This window comes from Topomyia yanbarensis, chromosome 3 (assembly GCF_030247195.1).
Source record: "Topomyia yanbarensis strain Yona2022 chromosome 3, ASM3024719v1, whole genome shotgun sequence".
Taxonomy (NCBI): domain Eukaryota; kingdom Metazoa; phylum Arthropoda; class Insecta; order Diptera; family Culicidae; genus Topomyia; species Topomyia yanbarensis.
The window spans coordinates 75,448,806-75,474,651 of NC_080672.1; the positions used below are offsets into that span (position 1 = coordinate 75,448,806).

At 36.3% G+C, this 25,846-nt stretch overlaps 2 protein-coding genes across 4 annotated transcripts in view; one reads left to right on the plus strand and one right to left on the minus strand.

Moving 5' to 3' along the window:
- LOC131693343 (uncharacterized) overlaps window positions 1-714 on the plus strand; it is a 31,365-nt gene extending 30,651 nt beyond the window's left edge. For all 3 annotated transcript variants that reach the window (XM_058981085.1, XM_058981083.1, XM_058981084.1), the window contains exon 6: window positions 63-714. In XM_058981085.1, coding sequence (XP_058837068.1) covers window positions 63-151 — 89 coding nt within the window. In that variant the 3' untranslated portion in view covers window positions 152-714. The remainder of the gene's footprint in view (window positions 1-62) is intronic.
- LOC131693345 (elongation of very long chain fatty acids protein AAEL008004-like) lies at window positions 337-25,220 on the minus strand. Its single transcript, XM_058981086.1, has 4 exons — window positions 25,058-25,220; window positions 24,301-24,494; window positions 12,863-13,106; window positions 337-1,413 (listed from the first exon to the last, which is right to left on the minus strand). Exons 1-4 carry the CDS (start codon window positions 25,116-25,118, stop codon window positions 1,109-1,111), a joined length of 804 nt encoding a protein of 267 aa, XP_058837069.1. The 5' UTR covers window positions 25,119-25,220; the 3' UTR covers window positions 337-1,108.
- Between the last annotated feature and the right edge of the window lie 626 nt (window positions 25,221-25,846).

The window sequence follows — 25,846 nt, forward strand, 5'->3', positions numbered from 1 at the left end:
TTGGTATTCGGAACATGGTTTAGAGAATTAAAACGAATTTGCTAATTTTTCATCTATTTTAGGAGCTGCCTTCCGAGTAAACATATCGACACTGCAGTCCCTGTTCTACGCCTTGGCCGCAGCAGTATTGTCTCGAAATGTTAGATTTTAACATCGCCTTCAGCTTTACATTAGGGAAAACAAATCTGAAAACGATAGTCGATACTTTTCTCCGTATTAGTAACTACCAGTGTCTTATTAGTTGTTTAGAAAGTCAGATAGATTTCATCGTTAGGCTGTAAGTCTAGCAACGGGAACGACTAAATATGACGCTTAAATCTATTTAAAAGAAAGCGGTTTACTCGTCCGCCATTGTATATTTATTCGTCGTTTATGTTTTACAATAAATAATTAATGTCTTCCATTGTACTGAAATGAGTTTTTTGTACAAGTCATAATACTATTTTCTCGGCTAGCACAGGTTACGAAATTCACTCTCAGTTTCTCGATTTAACGCACATTGTTACTTGCTTTAGTAATTTGTTTATTTTAAGAAGATGTTGTAAATAATTATTTGTATCTAGTTGATAGATTTAAACTGCTAACGATTCATCGCTTGTTTGATTAAACTATCTACCACTAGGTTCGATCAAGGAAATTTTTTGTTATGTGAAGCACAGAACAGAACGCAAAGCCCAAACCAAATGATTAGATAATAAATATTTAATGAACCAATATCATTGACAATTTTTACAGTGTATGTTGACGCCAAATTGATATAGTTTACACCTACTCTCAACCGGATCCAAAAAAGAACTCAGCATCAGTCTAGCTTTTTTTCTGAATTGACATCTTGTTCCATAGGTGTCTTTGTTTTTTTTCATTACTCTTATCGCATCGTTTTTAATTATTTATGCTTATTCAGTTTTCATTTAAATCTTTAGTATATCTCACAGAATTGCTTCATAATTTCCTCTTCAGCATGCAAATATACATTAAGCAAAGGCATCATGTGCTGCTCTAATTCAATTATTTGAAGCACTTCACTAGTTTCGATTTAATATATAAATGCTTCGAGCTGATATTTCGTTTTCCTATCACGTGAACGACAGTTTTAACCTAATCTTGTCTAGCTACGCTTCTTGTCTATCTTAACGTACGATTTGATGTAGAAATCGGTAAACATCGCCAAAATGAAGATCGCCTGTCCAAAACCGATCCAGTGCCACAACTGGGGAAATCCACAGTCGATTCCCAACAGAGCCGGCCGGCCGAAATGAATACCTAGGTGCACGAACTGTGCCAGCTGCATCCTGGTGAGGTACATCTTGAACCAAGCCGCCCACGGGGATTTGAACGACGACAGATAGTAGTAGAAGTACATCACAGCGTGAACCAGCGTGTTCCACAGACCCAGCAGGAAGATGTGACCACCTGTAGATAGACAGTATAAATTGAGCAAATAAAATATTTTAAGATCACGGTGCTCTATTTTCTAGGTGAAACCCATTAGGCATAAATACGTAAGGTATTCGGACGTTTGGATAACGTACGTTTGGCATAATGGATGTTAGGCATAAATTAGAATGTTGAAGTATCACTTAACGAAGCTTATTTTTGACAGTGATGGCTTCGGGTGGTAAGAGTATGCATGTTTGTACTCTTTTTGATGTTGTAGAATTACTCTGGAAGCTGATCAAACTCGAACAACCTTTTATTCTGCTGTACATACTTGCACAATGTTTTGCCCTAATAAAAGAACAGAACGAATGGTTGGCATGTGGAAACTCGGCTTGCGTTAATTTCTCGACGTACAACCGATAAATGACATGACTAAAATAGGCTCAGCATTCTTGTTTAAAATCATTTGTGTTAAGGTATGAATAATGCACGTTAACTTAGATTAGTTCGTACATAGTATGGTGCAATTGTCCAAGAATAAAATATGCGCCCTTGTATGACAGCTCATGAAATAAAGAATGATGCATTTTATTATTCATTAATGGAATATACGAATATTGCTGCATCAATATTGATTATCTTCCATATTATTATGTTCCATGATTATATTCTTGAGGCTATCAAAAATGTAACTACAGAAAATGCCTGATACGAGGGAGAGTTTTTTCGTGTAGTGTGACGAGTTACCGAAACGAAAAAGGTATCGCCACAAACTTAAAATCCATAACCAAATGCTGAACTCTCTACACTTGCAAGGGATAAATATCTCGCGGGTATTTTTCTTTTTGGAGTCTCTCGTTAAAGTTACAAGAAAGTATGGTATAGTAAAGCATAATTTTTTTTTCTAACCCGAAAAACGAGCGTAAGGTTGAAATCTTTATAATAACTAATGCCTTGCAATTGCTTTTATATTTTAGTGAATTGATTTGATTTTTTTATGAGAATGCACAACGTGTGCAGCATGTCGAATCACAGAATTTTTTTTCTCCCTATTATTTTGTAGAAAAGTTAGCGAATTTTACAGTAAAATATGAGATGATTCGGTTTTCATGTAGTCATTTTGCGAAGCTCGAGCTTTTTTCTATTTTGTTTTGGTTCATTGAGTTCATTGGTTCATCATCCTTGAATGCAATAGTGATTGCATTCAAGGATGATGCGATTCGTCCAACTATTCGCGTATCTCTAAATACGAACCGTTTCAAGAAATAAGTTTCCAAAATTCGACACTTTTTTGTCAGAAAAGCGTGATCCCTCCCCTTTGCAAGCCGGCTGGTGCCGTCACTGCCGAGCTACTACGAGCTGTGATGAGGAAGCCTATGCTCGCCAAAGGAAATATTCAGTTATTCTACGAAATATGAAATCTCTATTTTTCAAATCAATTTTCCATGATGTAGTAATGAACTTGGTGAACAATCTTCAGGTCAAGTATTTCTTAATTGTTTATTAGCCATGCAAAAGAAATTATTTTCTAAATTATATTGTTAATAAACCGGTTCTAGTTTGAAACTAAAACATTGAACTTAGTGCATGTTGTGCAGCCTTTTATTTTATATAGGTGTTTCAATGTGAAACTAGAACTGAAACAATTACATCCCCAGTATAGCGGTTTGTTTTATAATTCAAAACAGTTTTGTTTTAAAATATAAATGTTTATGCATCGCCGTTTTTGCCTTTCAATAATGTCCATATGATCCTGCCTAGTTCTAGTTATCTGTTCTAAGTTTATAATTGATTCGCTCTAAAATACGTATCCGTCTTTCAAATCAGGCCCGTAGCCAGGATTTTGTTTCGGGAGGGGCTTAAAAAAAATTGCATAAAGCTTTTAATTCTGACAATTTGTCATTATAGTCACTAGAAACTAAATTAAATTTTGAAAAGCTCATAATGAAATGAATTTCAAATCTAAGACAATCCTAAAAATATGTTCATTGTCACAAGAAAGGTTATAGTACTTACTCTCGTTACAACAAAGTATATTCTAGAGTTCACAGTGTTTATGCGCTAACCGAATATGACAATGCTCGACGGTGCTGGAAAACACTAGGTGTTCCAAGCTACACCTTTAAAAGGCGTAGAAGATGCTAAACCGAAATGAGTAGAAAAATATCCATAAAATGTTCGAACGAAGAGAATGTCGAAATTCGCACAAAATCTTCTGATTTAGCGAGCGATTTGTAGATGCCCAGAGACGGTTCAACTTCTATTTTCTTTGTCTTGCGTTCTGCGAGTATTACCAGTTCTATTTAAATGAAACTATTTTCAAGACTAGCCTTGGTCTGGTAGATTAGAGCCCCAGTTAAGAAGGATTTTTGGTCATCAATATAAATTTAAATGATTAAATAAACTGAAGGAAACTGCCCACAATTTAATTTATTAAAGAAAATTGTCTACAAATCGAACGAAAACACTGATTACTAATATCTTCTAATTTTCCTTCAAGTCGCCAGTCGCCGTGCATGTTTCGTTCACCGTGCTGTTTCAAAATCATGAAATTTAAAGAACTAGCTCCCTGAATCTATCGGAGAGATCCAGATCCCAAATCCTCTCGTTTCATCGTTTTATTGAAACATTCCAACTAAAGTTGAATCAAAATTTTAAATACATAGTAAGTTGATCATATAACGTGCACTGGTGCCAAACAAACTACTTATTCTCGTTTTGTTGCTAATAGTTTTATATTATTTCTAAATTGTGACGTATTTAGATAGGTATTTTTACGGTGACTATGAGAGCGGTTTTCATTTTGATAAAAAACAGCGTTGGAAGTCACGTCAAATCCACCTAAACGCACGGTAACTGGTGACTTGACGGTACGTGAAATTTGTTAAATGTATTACCAAAAGAACTAGAATGTCTATCTTCTGACGTCGCAAAAAGCAGAAGCAAAAAAAATCGCTACGCTTTAGCAGGCTATAGGCACCAGTGAATCAAGCTAGCTATTGTTCTATATCAGTGCACATACAAATTGTATTGTTGCTCCTGGCTGCGGAGTGAAATGAGTTTGCCAAATGAAGCAAAATTGTCTGTGCTACGGGATAACACGAACAGTTCAGGAAGTGGAACAATTAGTTAAAGTGAAAATGGAGCTTAATCTCGCTGAAGTTACCTACATTCAGCTATATCACGTAAAAAACTGTGTTTTGATCACGTTTAGAAGCTTAGCACAGGCCGAAAACTTAATTGCAAAGAACAACATGCAACACGAAGTCGAATTTAATAACACCAGAATCAAGATCCCCGTGCATATGGAAAACGACATAGTGGACGTGCGTATCCATGATTTGGCCCCGCACACGAAGGAAGATTTCATCAAACGAATCATGTCGCAAATGGAGAAGTAGAATCTATTACGAATGATACCTAGAATTTTTTTTTCACCGGCATTCCCAACGGCGTTCGTATTGTGAGAATGCGAGTGACTAAACCAATACCTTCTTACATGACTATCGAATGCAAATCACCGAAGGATGGCGTGACCTATAAGCAAACAACGCTAATCACATATTCCGGGCAGACCCCAACATGCCAATTCTGTAACTATACAGCCTACTACGGAAAAACATGCGCCGAAGCAACTAGTCAAAACTCATCTACTACAGCCAACTCTAACTAGCAGCCACCGATACCTTCAGATAAACCTAAAACAACGATCCAATTACCCAACAATGCAGGTACAACGACCACGACAACCGCTCCCAAACCAACAACTAGCATCGCCAATAAAGAAGCAAATACCGATGAAGACGGATATACAACAGCGACCCATAAGAACAAGAAACAAATAAGAACCTCTGATCGTGAACAGCAAGAAAGCAGTACCGATGACGACATGGACGGGAACGATAACGCGAGAGAAGGCAGACTGAATGACCCCCAAGCGGCCTCACCACCAAGGAAAAAGATCTCAACACGCAGCAGCAAACTGCGTCAACAAGATCTGGCAGACCGACATTCTTAAATTTTTTTTTTAATTTTTACTTATTGACCCACGGCTCAATTGTGCTAACGCATTGAGCCGTTTCAAATAAAACTTTAGATTGGAAAAAAGAACTAGATATTATAAATATGAACAAGCTCAATAATTTCAGCATCTTTTTATTCCGACACATGGACGGGTATACATCGCACTTACTTCACCTCTGCCGAAGAGTAACGTAGGTGTAAGGCCAACTTTCTTTGATGATTTCTGTTGTTCTGTAGTTGAGTGCCCAGAAAATATAGAACAGCTGCTCTTGGGTCGATTTCAATTTATTTATTATTTTTTCTCTCTTTTTCTTCGTGATCTCTGCTCATCTCTCTCATTTTATTTCATAACGAACACAAATAAAACGAAAACATGAAATCGAAACATTAATCCCAACTTATTGACTATAGACTCAACTAGTTACAACATTTTAGTCGCTCTCCGTGATAGGCTACTGATGTTTGTTCACTTTATCGTCACGTCGTTTTTAGACTTACATGGACATTAATTGGAAACCATCGAAAGAAACAGAAATGCTACTGCTTACAACATTAAGTTTATTATGATTGATTGACTAATATGTGGTTTAGCATCAATTGACATCCGTTGAAAAGTAAGGATAAAATTACAACAGATAGTCCTACCGCTACTATGTACGTTTCTGTATGTCAACAACATTAGTAATATACGACGGTATACAATGCGTGGGTTGATGAACACCTCAGAAAAACCACTATTTTACCACTTTTTGGCTTGTTTATTTTTTGGCGTTTTTCTTGCTTATTGTTAGATTGTTTAAAATATCACTACTTTGCGGACTAATAATGTTTAAATACGGAACGCATTCTCCGCATAAAATGAAATTGAGTGTCAACCGAAATACTTTACTATTGCATTAAAATGACGCGAAAACAAAAACTGTCTTCTCGACTATATTGTCATCAACTAACGGAAATGTTTTTGTCTAGCACGCTTGAGTGAGATGCCTGATGTTTCTACTAAGTGTACAGTGCACTAACCTATTACAGAAATTAAATTTGCTTATGCTTTAACTAACTTTATTCTGGCTAATATATAACATGATATCTGAGTTTTGTTAGACACAACCACTAGCGATAAAGTTCTCATTTTGGGAGTTTTTGAGCTCACTTTTCTATAAAACTTCTGCATTTTATTATATATTTCGTTTATTTTATTCGGTTCAATGCATTAGCTAAATGAAGCCTTGTGTGTTCAATATATTTCCATGATGTGAACAATAAAAGTGATAAAACGTAAATGGTTGTCCTACAGATCTCGTGCGAACAACTAACGATTGCGTGTGGAGAACTATTTACTAGGCTGGGAAATATTTTTCCTAACCAACAGTGTCGCGGTGGTTGTTCATTTCTATCTCGTACACTTCCTTATCATCATAGTGGTTACTGCCATGTCCATGTTCGCGAATTTCTGACGGGTCACGAGTGTCGACTTCCTCAATGATGGTGCCGACCATTGATTTTGAGATACTAGACGCAGTTTTTGCCGTCAATATTATCCGAACAGCAGCCAAAATTTGGCAAATGTTTGTTTTTCAGGAAATGGTTTTGGAGACTATGTATATGCAAAGATATAATGTGTAAAATAATACTATCGCATTCAGTTTTTACGTGCAGGGTCAGTTTGGAGGAAATATGTCTGTTCACCTAGATTTTCACCACAAAAACACCATTTAATATATAGGGAATTACTTCCTAGATGTGTCCTTTATAATAAATACCATTTTTTTTTCAAATGTGACAGGAATCTTTTAATAGCCACGGTGCAAGTAAGTGGTATCAGATCTTGTAGCCGAGCAATGATTTTCTCATCGTCCATATATATGAGGATCAACCACATGTTTCAAGTTGTTATGCAAAATGACTGGTTTCGCTGAGCTAATTTGTTAAATGGCATTAGCACTGAACGCCTGACATGGTTAAACTCGTTAAAGGCGATGTTCGTAAGCATAACCTCCATATTCACCTTCAGCAAATATTTCACATCATGAATGTTGCTCCAGCCAAATACGGAGGCTATTGACTTCAGGTCTTTTCGCATAAGATCGATCTTATGCGAAAAGACCGGAAGTCAATAGCCTCCGTATTTGGCTGGAGCACTACTTCTTGCTTCTGCGACTCAATCATTCGACAGATCCCCACAGCAAGAATTAAAGTAACAGTTTCTTTTGTTCTTCCGACGAGTCACACAACATGAAGGGAACTGTTTTATCACACTCAGCATACTGAGTAGATATCCTGACCGCTGTCTTCGGTGGTTCGAAATAGCAATCTTCCTCACAATTCTCGCATTAGTTTGTTGAAACCAAACAAGATACATTTTGTTTAAGAGTCACCGAAAAACAGGTTGCTTCTTAAATTTATTTTTGAAAATTTTCGGGGGGGGCTTTAGCCCCCTAGCCCCCCCTCTGGCTACGTGCCTGTTTCAAATTCATTGCTTTCGTTTCTCTTAGTCTTAAATGTGTCGAAAATAGCCAACAAAATCGATACTGTGCACTCTTTATATATTCAAAACAGTTTCAAACGTCTTTCAAAGGAAGTAATAAAGAGAACGACAGCGTATACCAGTTAAACACAAAAAAAACTGTTCGAAATAATAAAGTAAAAAGCTCTGCTGGGAATATAATTGTTTTCGTTCCAAATTTGAAGCTTCCATTTGAAATACTAGGGTTAATGTGCTAGTAATGGACCCCGCAGTAGACGGTGCTAACAATTTCAAAGAATTTGGATAAATCTAGTTGAACTTTTAATGTAATATTCTATCAATTGATGATACCAAGTTTTTCGAACAATATAATGCAAATTTAAAGCATTTCAACTTGATTCCTTTATTAAAATTCGATATTTCGAACTACTATCCATATCCCTATAATGGACCCGTTTTCCTATTATGGACCCAGGGTCGACTATGCGCATTATGGACCCGGGTCCATTATACGCATATCCAACAATTAATACATAAAATTGTATTTATACAGTTTTCTGGTAATATCAAGAGTCATTTTAGCATAGCATTATAAGAAACATATAAAATATGAAGAATAACAAAATTTTGTTATTCTTTCCTTCCATTAAATATTTCAATGGCACTCGAAACCTTTGACTAAATAATAAAATTTTTAATTGATTTCAAAGGCGAACATAACTTTTATATCTAGTGATGTGATTTGTATGACGCTTATAAGTAAAGTGATGAGGTCTGCATTATAGAAAGTTTTACACAAGTTTACGAAAATTGTAATTGGCAATTGTCTGAATTGATTGGTGGACAAATTATGGCAATTCATCAACAATACAGTGCAGTAAAGTACTTGCAATATTAACAAGTCGGATCTAAACATGTTCAGTGTCTAAAGACAACGAATTTAATAATATTTTAAGATACCAAATACAAATTAAAAACGACACAACTTCTTGCATCATTTTGATCAGTTCATACAATTGCTTGTACATTCATGTATCTGAAGCGTTTTTAAGAAACCGTAAGTTTTTTAGCCAACAGGGCCCATGATTTACATGATTTAATCTCCAACTATTTAATTTCTACTATTTTACTAAGAAAGTTCGATAAAAGTACTTTGTATCTTTAGTTTTATTTTATTTTGCATCATCACAATAATGGACATGAAATTGCAATATATACAAGATTTCAAACTATTTTATCTTTAAAAATGAAATTAATTACAGCTCGTTGATTTCAAGAAAGTTATTCGAAAGAGTAATCAATGCTACATTTTACGGTATTTATTTTAGTATTCCGCATAATCAAATTTTAGTAAAGCTTCTTGAACGTTTAGCACCACCTTTTTTTTTTTTTCTAAATTAATATATTTATATTTATCCAGAATTTATTTTTTCGTCGTTATTAAGTAATCTTTTAGGGCTATCCATGTAACTTTTTTATTTTCTTCTATGGTGGGAAGCGTGGACCTTTTCTTGTTCCTTCAGGCCAGTTTTTCCATATACTCCACGATACTTCACAGTAGAGCCTGATACATCAAATTGCCTGCACGCTTTTTTTGGCAGAACATGGTTCTAGTCGCTCGAATGAACTTTTGCATGGCAGCCTTCATGTATTTGTACCTACTGTTATTAGTTTTTGTCTATTGATTGGTGTAGGAACCACAAATTTTGTTGATCCAATACTGAGAAGCAGCAAAATTTTCAATTCAATTTTTAATTCTAGTACTTGCTATTACAAGTTTCTAGTTATGTTAATGTGTGAGGGTTTCATAATGCGCAGATACCTAGTTTCACTTGTTCCCATAATGGACCCACAGAATTTCAATATAAATTTTAAATTATCTTAGTTTGTTAGATCTACATCGCAAAAGATTGTGTTAGTGTTAGGTATTAACCAGTAAACCAATATCTTTTTCATGCGTAGTTTATTTACATCAGAGCGAAGTATTCTTTTTATAATAGTAAAACAATTACTTACAAACCCTGTGTCATGTTGCACTGGATTGAAATTGAGTGCAAATATCAATGTTGAAATGAATTATGGTGAAAAACACATTCTAATTTCTGTCTAAGTCTTAAAGCTATCCTGTAACCCACAGTATACGTTAAAAACAGTTATTAATGAGGAATAATTGACAAAAAAGCGTCAGGGGGTCCATTATACACAAAGGGTCCATTATAGGCATACAAACCCTACGTTGCTGAACATGCCCGAAGGAATTCAATCATTATGAAATAATAATAAAAACCTGTGATACAAACCAATTAGTGCTTTCTCTTGGTCAGATGGTATTACATTTGGATTGACTACCAAGACGCGCTATAGATTATCGCGCAACTTTTTTAATAAAAAATCAAAAGTAAAACTGCTCTAACATAACTCAGTCTCCTCGCCCAGCAAACTCTCCAACAACCCCCCTGCTTTTCTGCGGACGCAAATCCGGTTGAGTCTGCCCGTGCTTTGGAAATAACTACAGAAGCATGTTGTCAGATGCCTTAGTGATAAAAAAGTATCACACACATTCGAAATATAAAACATGTATGCCAATAGACTCATTTCCGTACGTACCTACAAACTGCCGAAAAAATTGTCAATCCAACGCACACACAAGCACATACGTCGCACCCTGCAGTTTTGAACTCAATCTAAAACCACCTCACCCACCCATTTAGCAAATCAATCTATGCACCGGGTTGGCACACGAAAAATTCGTAAACGTTTTAGCTGTGTACGATGCCACCACTACCGAGAATCTATAGCGTCTACTGCTTATTGTAGCGTCCAGCTGCTATAGCCATGGTGTTACTCGTTTGCAATAAGAGCAAAAACTGATTCAAACAGGCACGCGGCACCTATATTTATAACTTTTCGTGTTTGATTGAGCCACTTAGCTGCTTCCTATTGACGGCTTTGCCTGAAATGACCTCGTTGATGGAAATCTTCCCTTTTTGTTAACTTTTCAATTTTACTAATTTTCGATAAATTACTTTTACTGTACATATGTTTAATATTTTAAGCTAGGCGTTTCTGAATCCCCGCAGTTGTCAGCGTGCAAATCGTGTATAGTTCTGTTACATAGGAGAGCTTTTAGATTTTAGAATGACACCTAGCCCCAGATAGTGGAGTAAGGCATTTTCAAAAAAAAATCGTTGTGCAAATTTTAAGTTTCTCCATTATTATGTCGTAATTGCAAAACAATCGAATTGAACTCAACGGTAACTTTTAATTGCACCCTTTTAAAAACGAAATTGCGGATTTTTCAGAACATTTTTCAGCTCTCTGGAAATTCTATTAAATTTCGACGATCGAATTTGGATTCCGCCACCCGGTAAACTCAAGCTACAGGAAGTGAATTATCCCGTCATTATTCCCATACCCGCATTACCTTTGTGAAAATTTCCCCGTTGGATTTCGACGCGAGTGACATATACAGATATTCATAACCAAAATCAGACACAAAACGGTGAGAAATGAAAATCTTTTTCCCCAGATTACGGGCCGTCGTCTTTCGATGCGGGGCCTTTCTATCAATCTCTCAAATATTAACCGAAAGAATAGTACAACAAAAATATCGAGTTTGAAGAGAAAGTGAAGATTTTCCGCAAAAATTCTCGCCAAAGTGGAGCAAAAAATTGGCAAATCTGTTAAATTGCTACCTCACCAATCAGAGGAGTATCACCAAGTGTCACCAAGTGTCGCACCTTTAAGCAATACAGAACCGATCCCCAAGTTCAAGGTTTGGAGTGAGTTTTCCCGCACTTTCAAGAACATTTCGGTGAAAGCGAACGGGTGGAACAAGTAATCATTTGGGATATGGTTCTTTGTTTGTCACTCGCAAATGTGGGTTTGCGTCTGGAGTATATAGCTGTACTCAGGGTCACCAATAGATCACGGGCGAACTACAGTCAGTGCCGCCAGCACCATAACGGGAGTATCACTGACGGATGTGTCAGGTTCTGTATCAACTTCGGCGGGTATTCTTTACCGGTGAGCTCATTCTAGTATTATTTATAATATTATATATTGCTATTCCATTCTACTGTATTGGAATGGGATTTATATTGATTCCTCCGCTAATATTAATTAACCGATTTCGCCAATTTTTTTCTTTCATATTTCAGAGAGCGAGCAAAGGCGCTATAACCTAGGCTTATTAGCCAGGACAGCACTTAATACCTCTGTCCCATCCCAGGAACTTAGGACCAAAGGAGTGACATTAACCCTTTTAGCCAAGTCACTCCCAACGATTTCTCAAACCCCTATCAAATTGAAACAGTTGGTACGGTTGTCCACGTTTCTTCCTTATTCAAGGTTCAAAAAAATCATTGATTAAATTCTTCATTAAATGAATAATTTGATTGCCGTATAATTTTGAATCATCTTCATTTTGTACGCTGCGCAGTTGGCCTGGCCGCTTTAATGATTGTGTCACATACCATATGTGCATAAACATTAATATTGACAAGAAAAATTGTAGGTAAGCGTCTACAATTTTCCAGAATCCCTACATGTATTGGCTGTGTATGTGCAGACTGGACTAGACTAGACTGGACCCTTTTAAAAACGAAATTGCAAAAATATCGAACTAAAATCGTCCTGCATCACAAAATAGAAGATTCCATCAATGCAATGAACGCCAGTGTGGTCGTTGTATCATTCTTCACCTCAGGAAAATCATTTTGATGATTTTTTTGTGACTTACACCCTTTTACAACGAAATTGCCAAACAAAAAGTCACATTTAAATAAATCCAAAACAAAACCATAACAATCAGAACAGAAGTTTTGACCAATTTGCTTCACCCAAAATTCTAAAAAAAATTGCAAAAAAGTGTTTTTTTTTCAGGCTGAAACCCTTACTCCTCCCTTAAGGCGCCCGCCAAGATCCCCTACAGAAACCGATAATAAGCTAGATGTCTAAAATGCTAAGTACGAAAGTGAATAATTATTTTCCTACCTGGCACAAACAGTACTCCGGCGTAGGTCATCGCAACCATGATGGCGTGATGGTACACATGCAGGAAGGACACGTGCGATTGCTTTTTGCGCAGAATGAAGAACATCGTATCTGCCAGATCCAGTACCTTAAGCAGCAAGTAGGCGTAGGACAAGTACATCTCTTCATAGCCAGTCCGAGTGGTGGCAAACGTTACCGGCTGACAGGTGTAGGAAAAGTCTGTTCGACGGGCCAGGAAGAAGATCTGTAATTAGATGGTTTAGGTGTGAGCAAATTGTATGTTTTACCGAATTGGAGTTGCGGAAAAGTGTTCTCTTATGGTATTTTCTTTTATAACGTTGTACTACACCGGTGTAGCTAGTGTTGCACTTTTTCAAACTTGAGTGTAATTGTTTATTTATACTACACCGATGTAATTTCTTGTAAAAATGAATTCACTGTTAGAGCCCCAAAGATTTAAAAATTGATTTACTATTTTTGTAGCATGTTGCAATCAAAATATTTCCCCCATGCAATTTCTAGAAAACCTAAGAAAAAACCTATTTTAATCCACCTAGTGGTGCAATTGTGCCTTTCTCAATCATGAATCACGAGAATGTGTGCGTTGTTTATATTCATTAAAAGCTTTTAAATGCATATATTACATTTTATTATTATACAGCACATGACAACTGTATACAGGAAAATAAATCATTATTCGAGTTCTAAAATTTTGAAAAAGAAAAAACAGCCATGGTAATATTTAACTGAAAAAAGGTGCGAAATCGGCAAAGTCCCAAAAAGTCGATTTTCATAAAAAAAAATTCGAGATAACATAAAATCTCGACGTTTCATGCATTTTAAAGATGTTTGGCATCAAAAATACGAATTCGATTTCTGAAATTTCATGAGGTCCCCCCTTTGGAAAAAAAATTGAGTTCCGGCTTATATGGGAATTTCATATGTGACCGGACGGTTTAGTCTATATTTCCGGAACCATATAAGCGATCCGTACGAAATTTTATAGACATCTATGGGGATATTATAGCTATCATTTGGGACTAAGTTTGTGAAAATCGGCCCAATCATTCCCGGGAAACTGATGTGAGTTCGTAAATTTTGAAAGATGGCCGCTTTCCCCGGGCACTTCCGGAACCGTCTATGGTGGTCAATGTAGTCAACGAAAGTTTGGTTGGCCGTCGGTGACCTAGAACAGCAAATTGAAGTTGTTTGAAGGACATTTTAGCGAAATTTTTACCTTTTTTGCTTTCATCGGAGTATCGGTTTGAATCACAATTTGCTATGTGATCGCACGCCACAACCTGTAACTCCGGAACCGGAAGTCAGATCGAGATGAAATTAAATAGCCATTTACAGGAACGCAATACCTTTCATTTGAGGCCAAGTTTAGTCGAATCGGTCTAGCCATCTCCGAGAAATCGATGTGACTGTTATTCTGAATTTAGATACTTCCGCCGGGGCTTCCGGAACCGATGATGGTGGCCAATGTGGCCAAATAGACTTTGAATGGATGTTAGTGACCTAATACTACAAATCGAAGCCGTTGTGGTCATATTTTGAAAAAAAATTCACCTTTATACATTCATTGCAGAATTTATTAAAATCGGCATTTTCTGCGTGTTCGTACTCATCACCCTGTAATTCCGGAACCGGAAGTCGGATCCATTAGAAATTCAATAGCAGCCTATGGGAACGTTGCACCTTTCATTTGAGACTAAGTTTGTCAAAATCGGTTCAGCCATCTCTGAGAAAAATGAGTGACATTTTTGGTCACATACACACACACATACACACACATACATACATACACACATACATACACACACAGACATTTGCCGAACTCGACGAACTGAATCGAATGGTATATGTCACTCGGCTCACCGGGCCTCCGTTAAAAAGTCGGTTTTCAGAGCAATTGCAATACCTTTCTATTGAGAAAGGCAAAAAGATATTATTACGCCCGTCTTTAAAACTTTTTCGAAGAAATTGTATTTTTACCATAGTTATAGAAAGAATGAAGAGGACCCTGCGAGAAAGCAGAGCAGATGCGAACACCTCTAAAAGATTCTTGCGAACTTTCGATGTTTATCGGAACATTTATATAAACAATTTCTCCAAAGCCACTCTGTAAATATAATTCTCGAGTACTTTTTCAAATGGACGTAAGTAACATTGAGAGCCTCTCTTTGTTTACTTTCTCTTTCGTTTATTACGACGTCATTACAACACTTTGCACTAATTTTCCAGTACATATCGAAAGCCGACGGTTTTTACTACAATATTATGCAAAGAGTAGAGTAGTAAATGTTGAAATGGCCGAGTAATGAACAGAAGAGAAAGACCTCAAAGAGAATCTCTCATTGTTACTTACGTCCATTTGAAAAAGTACTCGAGAATTGATGGTTTGGCATCTAGTGTATTAACTATTAGGATTGCGTTTTTGTCATTTCCAACCACTGTGCCATACCGTTCGATTGAGCGGTGTACGGAAAAAGTCAATGTTTACGCATTACGGGCGGCAATGTTTGCGAATATCAAGCCATTCGATCGCGAAAGTTTTAAATTCCAGCTAAGTGCTATCACAATATTTGCATGAGAAGTTTAATCATATGTAACTTGTGTTTCTTCTAACCGATTATGGTGAAGTCAGGTTAGAAAGTCAATAGGACAATCGGGTAACCCGGTGAAAGATAGGTATTATTTCAATTATCTCTATGTATTTTCGTTATATGATCTCATCAATTATCATCAACTGGAGTTGTTTATAAGGGAATATTCGTAAATTACGTAACGCAAAAATTGCCCAAAATTGACTCCCCTCACCCCGTGTCATAAATTTCTTTATCTCCTACTCCTCTAGTACGTTACGAATCCTTAAAAAAATCTTCAGTAAAAACATGTTATGTAACGTTTTAACTCCCTCTTTCCTATATGTCACAACATTTAAGGTTTTGCTATACCCCTTCTCCCCTAAAAGTGTTATGTAATTTATGAATGGTTCTAAACGCGAATGTGTCATTATAGCAGACTCATGCTTAGCAGTTAAGTTGTAGAAACCCGCTCAAAATGCAAACAACCGAGCCTAGAAGCGGCCGGCAAGTCAATTTGCTATATGACGACAAGGGTTAAGAACGTAGGTACAAACAATCGGATTGCATGAGATAGGACTTCTGAAATATAGAAGTAAGAATAAAAGCGGTGTAGAAAAAAATCAAACGCATCACCCAGATTGATTACTAACCTTAGACTCTAAGGTGGGAAATTCCTTTGAATCGGTATACTGACACCATATGGAATGTTTTGTGTTTTTGTCCAACAATAAATAAGCTATAATATCCCAATTGTAATCCGATCGACCTGCCTTATAGGGTATTGAGCCTATTTTGGCCCTATTATGAAGAAGGCCGCATTTTTTTTTAACAACTTTTAATAATGAAGCTATAATATATATCACCTTTCTCAGAGTAAAGTATCAGTATACTGTTTCCTAAACATCTATATAATACATAGGGGAGACCGGGGCTGGTTAACCAATGCGGCAGGTTGGCCAAGTGTCTTTTATGAAAAGGCTATTATGTACAGTAGCGACATCTATAGTGATTTTGGTGGAGTATTAGGTCGCCCTTGTACCGACATAGTTCCAGGTGTGTTTATGTTGTCGTTTGTACAAGAGCACGTTAGTTCTTTTTCCGGCGCTGATGAGTAAATTTTTGTTTTTGTAAATTAATACGTGTAACGCGAATCAATTTATATCCGATTTCCAGAAACATGGTACCGCTGGAAAGGGTGTTCAAAACCCAACAATGGTATAACGGTTTACAGTATAACCTTACTTTTGTTTTTGTAAATCGTGATTGTTCTCGAAAATATGCATTGGGGTAGGTTTACCAAATTTTGTGTGGGAGTGGTTGGCCAAGTTGTTCAGCGTTTAGCGTAGATCAATGTGGACTTTGATATTCGTGAAATGCTAACCTTTTTCTGAGTGAAATTAGATATTATGCTAATATTTACCACTATACTGGTTGCAGTGGTTCGTCTCCTACAATAAATGCTAATATTGATGATTGTAAGAAGAAATATTCATGATAAATAAGTAATAACAATAAATTAAAATTATTGACAAAAAGAAAGAAGAGATAAGTACCATTAAAAATTTAAAATTGTTTGTATTAACAGATGATCTCAATATTCCCCCTCCAATCCTGAATTTTTTCCTCCTGAGAATTTCATGGCAAGATTTGTAATAGATCAAACCAACCCCGACAAATCTTGTCCATCAGCATAGAATCCTTGTAAAAGCAGCATTGGAGCAGAATAAAAATGAAATAAAACGTAGGCGTGCACTGGTGGTGGAAAAGAAACAGCGGGAGCGGTAAAAAGCTCTAAAATAGTAAAAAAGACTAAAAAGCAAAGAGTGGAGTTTTTTTGGCACCTCAAAATGAAAGGTAAAATGAAATTTTCTATCTAATAAACGTTTTCCACTGATGCATTTGATATGTTTCACTTATTTTACCTAACTCGGCCAACCTACTCCAGCCCTGGCCGATTTTTCTTTACGCTTTTGATTGTTGATAACTTTTTTCGTGATTTTGCTTCGTGAATGAAAAAAAATCACAAATGTGCTCAAGGGTTTATCTTCACCTACTTTGACGGAATTTCTCCGTGAGCCCATCAAAGAAAACCGAGTCGAATGCTCCTTTTATGTCCAAGAACACAGACGCCATTTGTTCTTTTTTGTTAGAAAATTGGATTTCTGGTTCGTTCTCTTTCCCATCGGAAATCAGACTCGTTATGTGGATAACAAGCCTTTCACCTCAATCGAATTCTCGGGACGTTGTGGGATAATTTTCTTTTGCTGGATACCATTTCAATCGGGCGATATGAGTTATGATCAGAGGGATGATGATTTGTAAAACGAACAATTCTGCTTTTGTCACCAGATCAAAACAAGCGTAAGCATCACACACATGAATGAATCTCATCAGCTGTTGGAAGAAGAGCTTCCAGAGTTTTGCTGGCAGGGAATAACCATGCGAAGGCCAACAACTGCCGATGACTAGTTTCACATCACACATTGTATTGTTCCGAGCGGATCCCATCTATTCTTTCGTCTTCCTGTTTCCAGAACAAATTATGGCCATAATGAGCCATTCGCCAGTATGTGTTGTTTATTCAATTGTCTTTCATCTTCCCCGTATAGCCACTAAGCTATTGATTGTTAATTCCTTGGAAAGCTAGCTTTTTCCCTATTTTAGTTATACAGTGGCAAAATTATAGTGTTGGTGTTAGTTGTAGAAATAAGCTGTGTAATATATTATTTTGATGTTTGTAATCTGTTGGTACAAAAGATGAGGAGGTTTTATGCCTGCTGGAGAAAGGGTTTGAATGAAATCTAGCTCCCGGGGGCTTTTCGTTACTCCAAATAAAACAATAAAACAAAACAAATTTGTAACAATGAAATTTTCCAGTAGATTAACTTCCATTTCAAAATCTATTAATAGTTCTGTTCATTCGATACACGATCAGATATGGAACAACGTTTTGTATAGGAAAATGGGAAAGGCAAGATTGTTTTAATAAGGTAATGTTTCGAAAAAACCCGCCCAACCCATATTCGAAATTTTTTTTTTTAAGAACCCGACTCGACCCGTGATAACAAAACTCGTTTTCACCCCGATTACTTCGGGTATGGGTTCGGATCGACTATCGGGTAAAAATACTCGTACCCGCCCATCTCTACTATAGAACCACCATAGTTCTCCAAACATGCTATGGTTTTAAACGTGAAGCGCCGTTTCAATTTTAATCAAAAAATTCTTCACCAGGAGTTGATTGCGACTCCAAACTTTAGCCATTTTTTGTTCTGCTCCACGATCTAGTGTTAAACAGTGTAATGAAGCAGTTAGATATCGAAATTTTACAGAATAAATTTCATATGCTAGGATATAATGGATTAACAGATTGATTTGTAATTATGCGTAATAATAATTACGAGAATATTTCAATACAATAATGGGTGTCCCACATCAAATTGCATCACGGAAAAAACGCTGTAGAAACTAACTCATTGGGTTTTTTCTGTTGAAAATTTCGATAGAAGTAGTTTGTAGTGTATTGGTTACACTGTATTTTTATCGCTGTCAGTTTTTCAAAAATTGAAAAAAATGGTGTCACCTGAAAAGCAATGTATCGAATCGATTTTGCGCAAGCATCTGGAAAATCTTCAACTTTCTCATAGGGAGATCGGAAAACAACTCAGAATAGTACAGTCAACGGTGAGTCGTGCGATTAAACGTTACTACGAAACTCTAAGCATCGAACGGAAGGAGAAATGCGGTCAGAATGGATGTTCTATTAGTGATCAGGATCACAAGCTTGTAGTGAAAGCGTTTAAGCGGAATCCCAATGCTTCGGTTAGGGATGTGGCCTAAAAGTTGACGAACGGCAAAATACGGTGGGAAAGTCCCTAGTAACCAATAAGCATTACAGTAAAGACCCGATTTTATCAGCCCCCAATTTTATCAGCTTCATATGAAAATTGATTGTTGGTAGTTTGATGGGCTCTAGCAGACGAATCAAGTTGAATTCGAGTAAATCCTTTCTTGAACATATTTTTCTCATCTTAGAGATTCGAAATAGGCAAACAATATTTTTTTTGATTTTTTTTAAAATTTTGCGCTGTCAGATCCCCTTAAGGGAAATTTAAGCAAAATAATCAGGAAAGGTTATGAGGCTATATCAAGGGACTAAAGAAGAATATTTTAAGATCTTCGTCTTCTCAAAAAGAAAGCCTTACAACGTAGCCTAATTTCTGCAATAGATCTACATATAAGACAGTCTTGAGGAGCCGCTAAGCCATATATCGTGATATATTGCCAGTTCTGTGGTACTAATGCTATTATAAAACACCAGTGCTCAAATATCATGCTATAAGAAATCTTGAATTATCTGTCATTTTTCGCAATGTGGTTCTGAAGCGATTCCTTTTCGGTATGATGGACAAAAAGCAAAAATATAAAAATACTATTTGGAACTGTAATTGATTGCCTCTAATGCATTGTAATGAATATCTTTAACGGAATATCGTTTTCAGACGATATGAATAATGTAATTTTATTGAAGACTTCAATACTCCGTGTATTCAGAATATCGATATATATTAGGCTGAGTGTGAAAGAAACTCTTAAAAGGGAGGTTAAGGGTTTCAGCGTGAAAAAAAACACTTTTTCGCGATTTTTTTAGAACTTTGCGTGAAGCGAATTGATCAAAACTTTCGTACATTATAGAGTATCATTTGAATAACATTCTGTGATTTTTCTATGCAAAAATATCGACAAACGACTCGTTAACGAAGCATTTTGTAGAACATCTTTTGAAAAACATGATTTGCGGTGTTCTAGGGTTGTGGTACTGGTATTACCGGTACCGAAAATCCCGGGAATACAGACTCATTTTTGGTACCGTAATATCGGTACTGAACAAAAGCCGGTACCGGTATTTTCGGTACCATACATTTTTTTTATAAAAATATGTTGACTCTCTATGGGGGACCTGTTTCAAAATATCGGTCTCCAAAATGACTTTTAATTATATTAATTACCTTCTAGATAAATCGTTGAGCTAACAGGTTTGTGGGGGGAATGAGGTGGGGCCATCATCATAATTATTCTAGAAGTTAAACATTACTAAATTTCAAAATAGTCACATCTAGCATAGGAGACGTAAAAATTTGCTATGTTTTTTTTATTGGCGACGTTCTGATTGGTTTTCATTATTCACTGGGTGGTGCGTAATAGGATTATGGTCTAAGTCATATCTGTATTTGGTTTGCTCTTAGACCTTTATCTATAAAAGAACGAACAGCGATTTAGTAGCTATCAATTTTATACTGGGTGAACTGCTTCAAATGGGACGATTTGTAACTATTGGTGATCGGAAAATTCAGCCAAACTCCATAGTTTACAGCAAAGCAAGGAGCCTTGGTATGCATTAGAGAATAGTAATCAAACGGCATGAAGGTCGAAACCAATTTACAGAAAAGCAAGAGAAGAAATGCGAGCAACCTTCCCGGATTTATTGCCGTTCTCGTTATGATTTACTGTTGTTAATAGGGTTTCTTACATTTACCATCTGTTAAAGTCGACGAAAGTCGCACCGCTTAGCAGTTATTGATTTCAAAGTGGACTTGATTTCGAAATATCCGCATGCGAAAAATATCTTCTGCTCAAATGAGTCATGCCATTCCGAAGTAATTAAAAACAATAAACATGTTTTTTTGATCAGCACAAATCAATCATCTGAGAATAAGGTCATCAGTTTGCGCATTCAACTTCACTTTGAAGCTATTAAATAAAAAAATATTAGAGTACCGGTACTTTACCGGTACTACCGGTACTGAGGGCTTCAGTACCGTAGTACCGGTTCTCGCCAAAAAGGGTCGGTACTGCGAACCTGCCATTACCTGCCATTCAAAAACTACTTAACCGATTTCTTTCACCCTTTTCATACACATTCTATGTAAAAAATATCTAACCCTTACGTTGAGTTTTTGATATTAATTTTCAAATAAGGAGGTTTTTTACTCATTTTTATTAAAAACATTTATTTTTCACGAAAAATTCCACCCTTTTATGAGAAAAAACCGCTAATTGAAAAATAATCTCAAAAACTGAGAGTTTCATGAGAGAAAAACTGGCTTGGTGGGAGGGAGTGGTTAAAGGTTTCAGCGTAAAAAAAATCTATTTATTTTTTCAATTTTTTAGAAAGTTGGGTGAAGTGAATTGATCGAAACTTTTGTACATTAAACTACATCATTTCAATGGCATCCTGTAATTTTTTCATGCAAAAATATCTACCAGCGATTCGATGGCGATGCTTTTTGTGGAACGTCTCTGGAAAAACACGATTTGCGGTGTTCACTCCCATTCAAAAACTACTTGACCCAGGGGCGGATCCAGAAAAAAATTTCGGGAGGGGTCTGAAATTTTGATCTTGACCGATTCATTTCAAACTTTGCATACACATTCTATGTTAGAAATGCTAACCCCTACGTAGAGTTTTCGGAATAATTTTTCAATTAAGGGGGCTTTCTACCGATAAAACGGCGGAATTTCTCTTGAAAAATAGCAAATCCGCCATTTCATTAGCAAAAAAACCCCTTAATTGAAAAATTATCCCCCCTTAGGAAAATCTCTTAAATATAGCTTTAAATCTCGATATACTGCATTCTTGTAGTTTAATTTCAACAAAGTTGTTTAAATTGACATTATCAACAACTTTAAGACACCAGAGAGATTCCACGAGAAATCGGCCGGCCTCAAAATATGCAGTTGTGTTCGGTTTATGAATCTCCATGATTTTTTTTTCTGGCAATTACAATATTTTTAAACAAGTGAAATTTTTCAAAAAGGCGTAGACGTTGTTTGTTTGTTCTGTTACAGTATTTTATACAGCAAAACTATCTGAGAACGAGTTATAAGGAATAGTTACTTTTTCACGAAAAAATATACACTGAAAAAAATGTTGTGTCATTTTTCACAAAAACAAAAATTTATGTTAAAAATTTAAATTATAAAAAACCCATTTTTTTTAATATTTTATATTTTGTCAACAAAAACCTAAAGAGAAAAGAAATATTTTGAATGTGGTGGAGAACTAATTGGTAAAAAAGTTTTTCTAACAATAACTTTACATAAAAATGTGCGCTTGAGTCTAAATAATCTTATTGACTGTGGAAAATGTTGTCTTCTATGCCGGTGAAACCTGTAAAGTTTCATCGGAATATAAGATGGTCGGTCATGATTTTCGAGATTTTCGGACGGATCTTCGTGGAATTCCTCACCAAATCTCTTACTATTTTTGAAGAGTTACTTCTCCATAATTTCTTTCAAGATTATTATATCAAAAGATGCGTTTTTATGATGAAGAGTTTCTTCGAGGGGGCGAAACCTCCAAAGTTAATTATTTCTAAATTATGCGATCTTGACCGTTAGAAAAGTTTTCGAACATTTGTTCCACTTTAAAAATGCACATATATTTGCATTCTTCGATTTCATTAATATATTACAAACGAAATTATAAAAGGCAAACTTACATTAAATTTAAGCATTTTCTAAAAATCAAGGATTTTGATTGAACCCCCTTCCCCACCAAACCAAATTTCTGACTACGCCACTGCAATACGTACATAATTTGGCAAGCGATCAGCTCACGTGACAAACAAAGTGCGCCGTTTGTGACTATCGGGACTTTAAACGGATAGATCTACCTCATGGAGTGTCTACAGAAACGTCTGCTTCCTGTGATAAAGCAAACACGAAGGCCCTACGATCTTCTGGCCGGATCTAGCTTCATGTCACTTGTTGAAATGTTCTCCTGGAGTGGTACAAAGGGTCACTTTCGTACCCAATGACATAACCCACCCCCCCCCCCCCCCCTACGCACTGGAAATGTCACCTCGAAAAATACCGGGCAATTATGAAGCAGACGCTACGGAAATATCCCAAGGAGGTCAAATCTGAGGAAGACATGAAGAAAAAGTGGGTTCGGTATAGAAGAAGCAGCTGACAGATGTTGTAGAGAACCTAATGAGTGGAATTAAGCGTAATGTGCGAGCGTACGGTTATACAATTGAAGTTGAATCAAATTCCACGAGGGTCCGTCCGATAACGATTAAAATAGTGAGCGACCCTCTTCGATTCCGGTAAAACTTTACACTTTTCACCAGCATGGAAGACTAAACATTTCCACAGTCAATGAGATCATTTTGATTCAAGGTAATTTTTTAAATGAGCATGGCTGATTTTGCATGTAGCACTTTCAAAAATAAGTTCCATTACTGTATTTTATACGACAAAACTATCTGAGAAAGGGTTACAGGAAAGAAAAACTTCTGTCCGAAACAATGTTTTTAAATTTCATTCAAATTGACTGACAAAACTATAATTTTATTGTAAAATATAACTTTAAATGTTATTTCAAATTAAAATGCTTTTTACTAAATTCTTCCAAAATATGGTACATGTAATAGAAATTTTGTTTCAATAAAAATAATTAAATCCTGGAATAATGCCCTTTTTATAAGTTATTCGTGTTTCTCCACCATGAACTATCAACAATCAATAATATTTTTTTTGTTTATTTGGATAATGGAAAAGCCATCAATAAAGACGTTTTCTTAAAAACATATTTTTGGATGTTTGTATAATTTAGACTAAAGTTCTAAATTTTCATAACTTTCCCTACTTAATAATCTATAGCTAATTAAATGTCGTTAAAAAGTAAAACATTGTCTCATAGTAATAGCAAAATATTTCGAAAATTCTAGAATTTGCATAGTATAAAACAAAAAAAATATTTATCCTATCGCAAAATATGCCACCAGTTCTGATTGAAAAGCAAATCCATGAATAATCATACCGCTCCTAGGGAGTACTCACCTCCACCAGAAAGAACGCACTATTTGCAACGATCTGCACAATATTGTATGCCCGCAGATAATGCCGCAAATCGTATGGTTTCCGGTTTTCCATAAAAGCTGGTCCAAATTTCAGCACCGTCAGCAGGTAGACCACGACTATTGCCGGAATCTGCCAGGTGGAACTCATCAGCGGAAGATCGACACTGCGATTATCTGCAAACAATCACAATCAGCACGTTGATTTGAAAAACTCATAGAAATGGCGAAGGATGCATCTTCGTCCTTGTATGTGTCACAAATACAAAAAAAACCAACAGTCAGCGTATTTTGATTATCTCGAAACGTGATCGAATAATTATGGATTCCGATAACTATAATCAATGGGTCAAAGAATGCCATTCTCTAAAAAAAATCTTCCACGAAATTGAAAAACACCTAAACCAATCATATCGTATCATATTCCTAACACAACGAAAAAACATCCACTTCCCAAGCTTCCGAAATAGAAAGTGATCGCCGCACATGCACGCGGAAACAGGCGCCTTTGGTTTTGTTCTTCGTGTTCCAATAAAGGCCAGAGCATTGTCCCATGGTCCTCGGTCCGTGTTCTTGAACTAGGCACTAAAAAACAACTTTTTCGCTTCCTTTCTCTTTTGGAACAGCCATCAGACACGAATTAAGATAATGCATCTTGTTTCTTCTGTGCCGGCCCGATGCAGTTTGCAATTGCAGGCAGTTGCACTAGCTCGATGCACAGTTCCACAAATCGAACGCACCTCGATGATCCACTATGAACTGATTGTAGCCATGGAGCAGTTTCTGCAGCACGTATGTCATCCTGCGAATCGGCTATTGTAGAATATTGATCTTGCACTTTTGCCAGAGGGTCTGCACTTATACAGGACAGTTGCACTACCGACGCGGTACTGAGGCGGGCTCGCTGCCGGGCTGGGGTTTATAACGAGAACGCTTACTAAAATCGGAAGATTTGTTTTGGGTTTCAAGTTCATCTGGTATCGTGTAAGTAGAACGTTACTATAACCGTCTTCGTCTTCTCGAATGGAACATTAAGAATTGACTGGGGGTGGTGGAAAAAAATGGGGAAGTACGTAATCTGCCACCTTGATAGCGATATTGAAATGTTAAGAGAGCAAGCCTTCTGGCCTTAAAAAGATAACATTTTTGGCGAGGAATTTAATTTAGATTACTATTTGGGAAAAATTAGATGCTCTGTATGTTGAGATAAAGTTTTATTTTGATTCCAAATGCGATACCTTAGAAAAAAAAATTTTCATTTAATTTTCTAACGAGTAAAAGCTACGAACATAGCATTGAGTTATGGAGGTGGCGAAGCGTAGTTGTTTAGATAGTCAGTTTCATTCGATTCCCAGTCTACAAATAGGTTTATAATATTCTGATTCGAAAAGAAGAATGAAGAAAAAATAAAAAAAATTGAAATAGGTAATTGATGATTTAACCACATGATAGACATACGTCACAATTTATTAGGCTCTAGCATTGCGTTTTCGCAACGCTGAAGCTTATGATTGTCTTTAGAGATCACT

Bases quoted from the DNA above. Each gene is read 5' to 3' on its own strand.
- LOC131693345 (XM_058981086.1), bottom strand. From the start codon at position 25,118: ATGACATACGTGCTGCAGAAACTGCTCCATGGCTACAATCAGTTCATA. The intron at 13,107-24,300 runs GTGAGTACTCCC...ATCTAATTACAG, and splicing joins GTGCGTTCTTTCTGGTGGAG to ATCTTCTTCCTGGCCCGTCG. The intron at 1,414-12,862 runs GTAGGAAAATAA...GTCTATCTACAG, and splicing joins CGGAGTACTGTTTGTGCCAG to GTGGTCACATCTTCCTGCTG.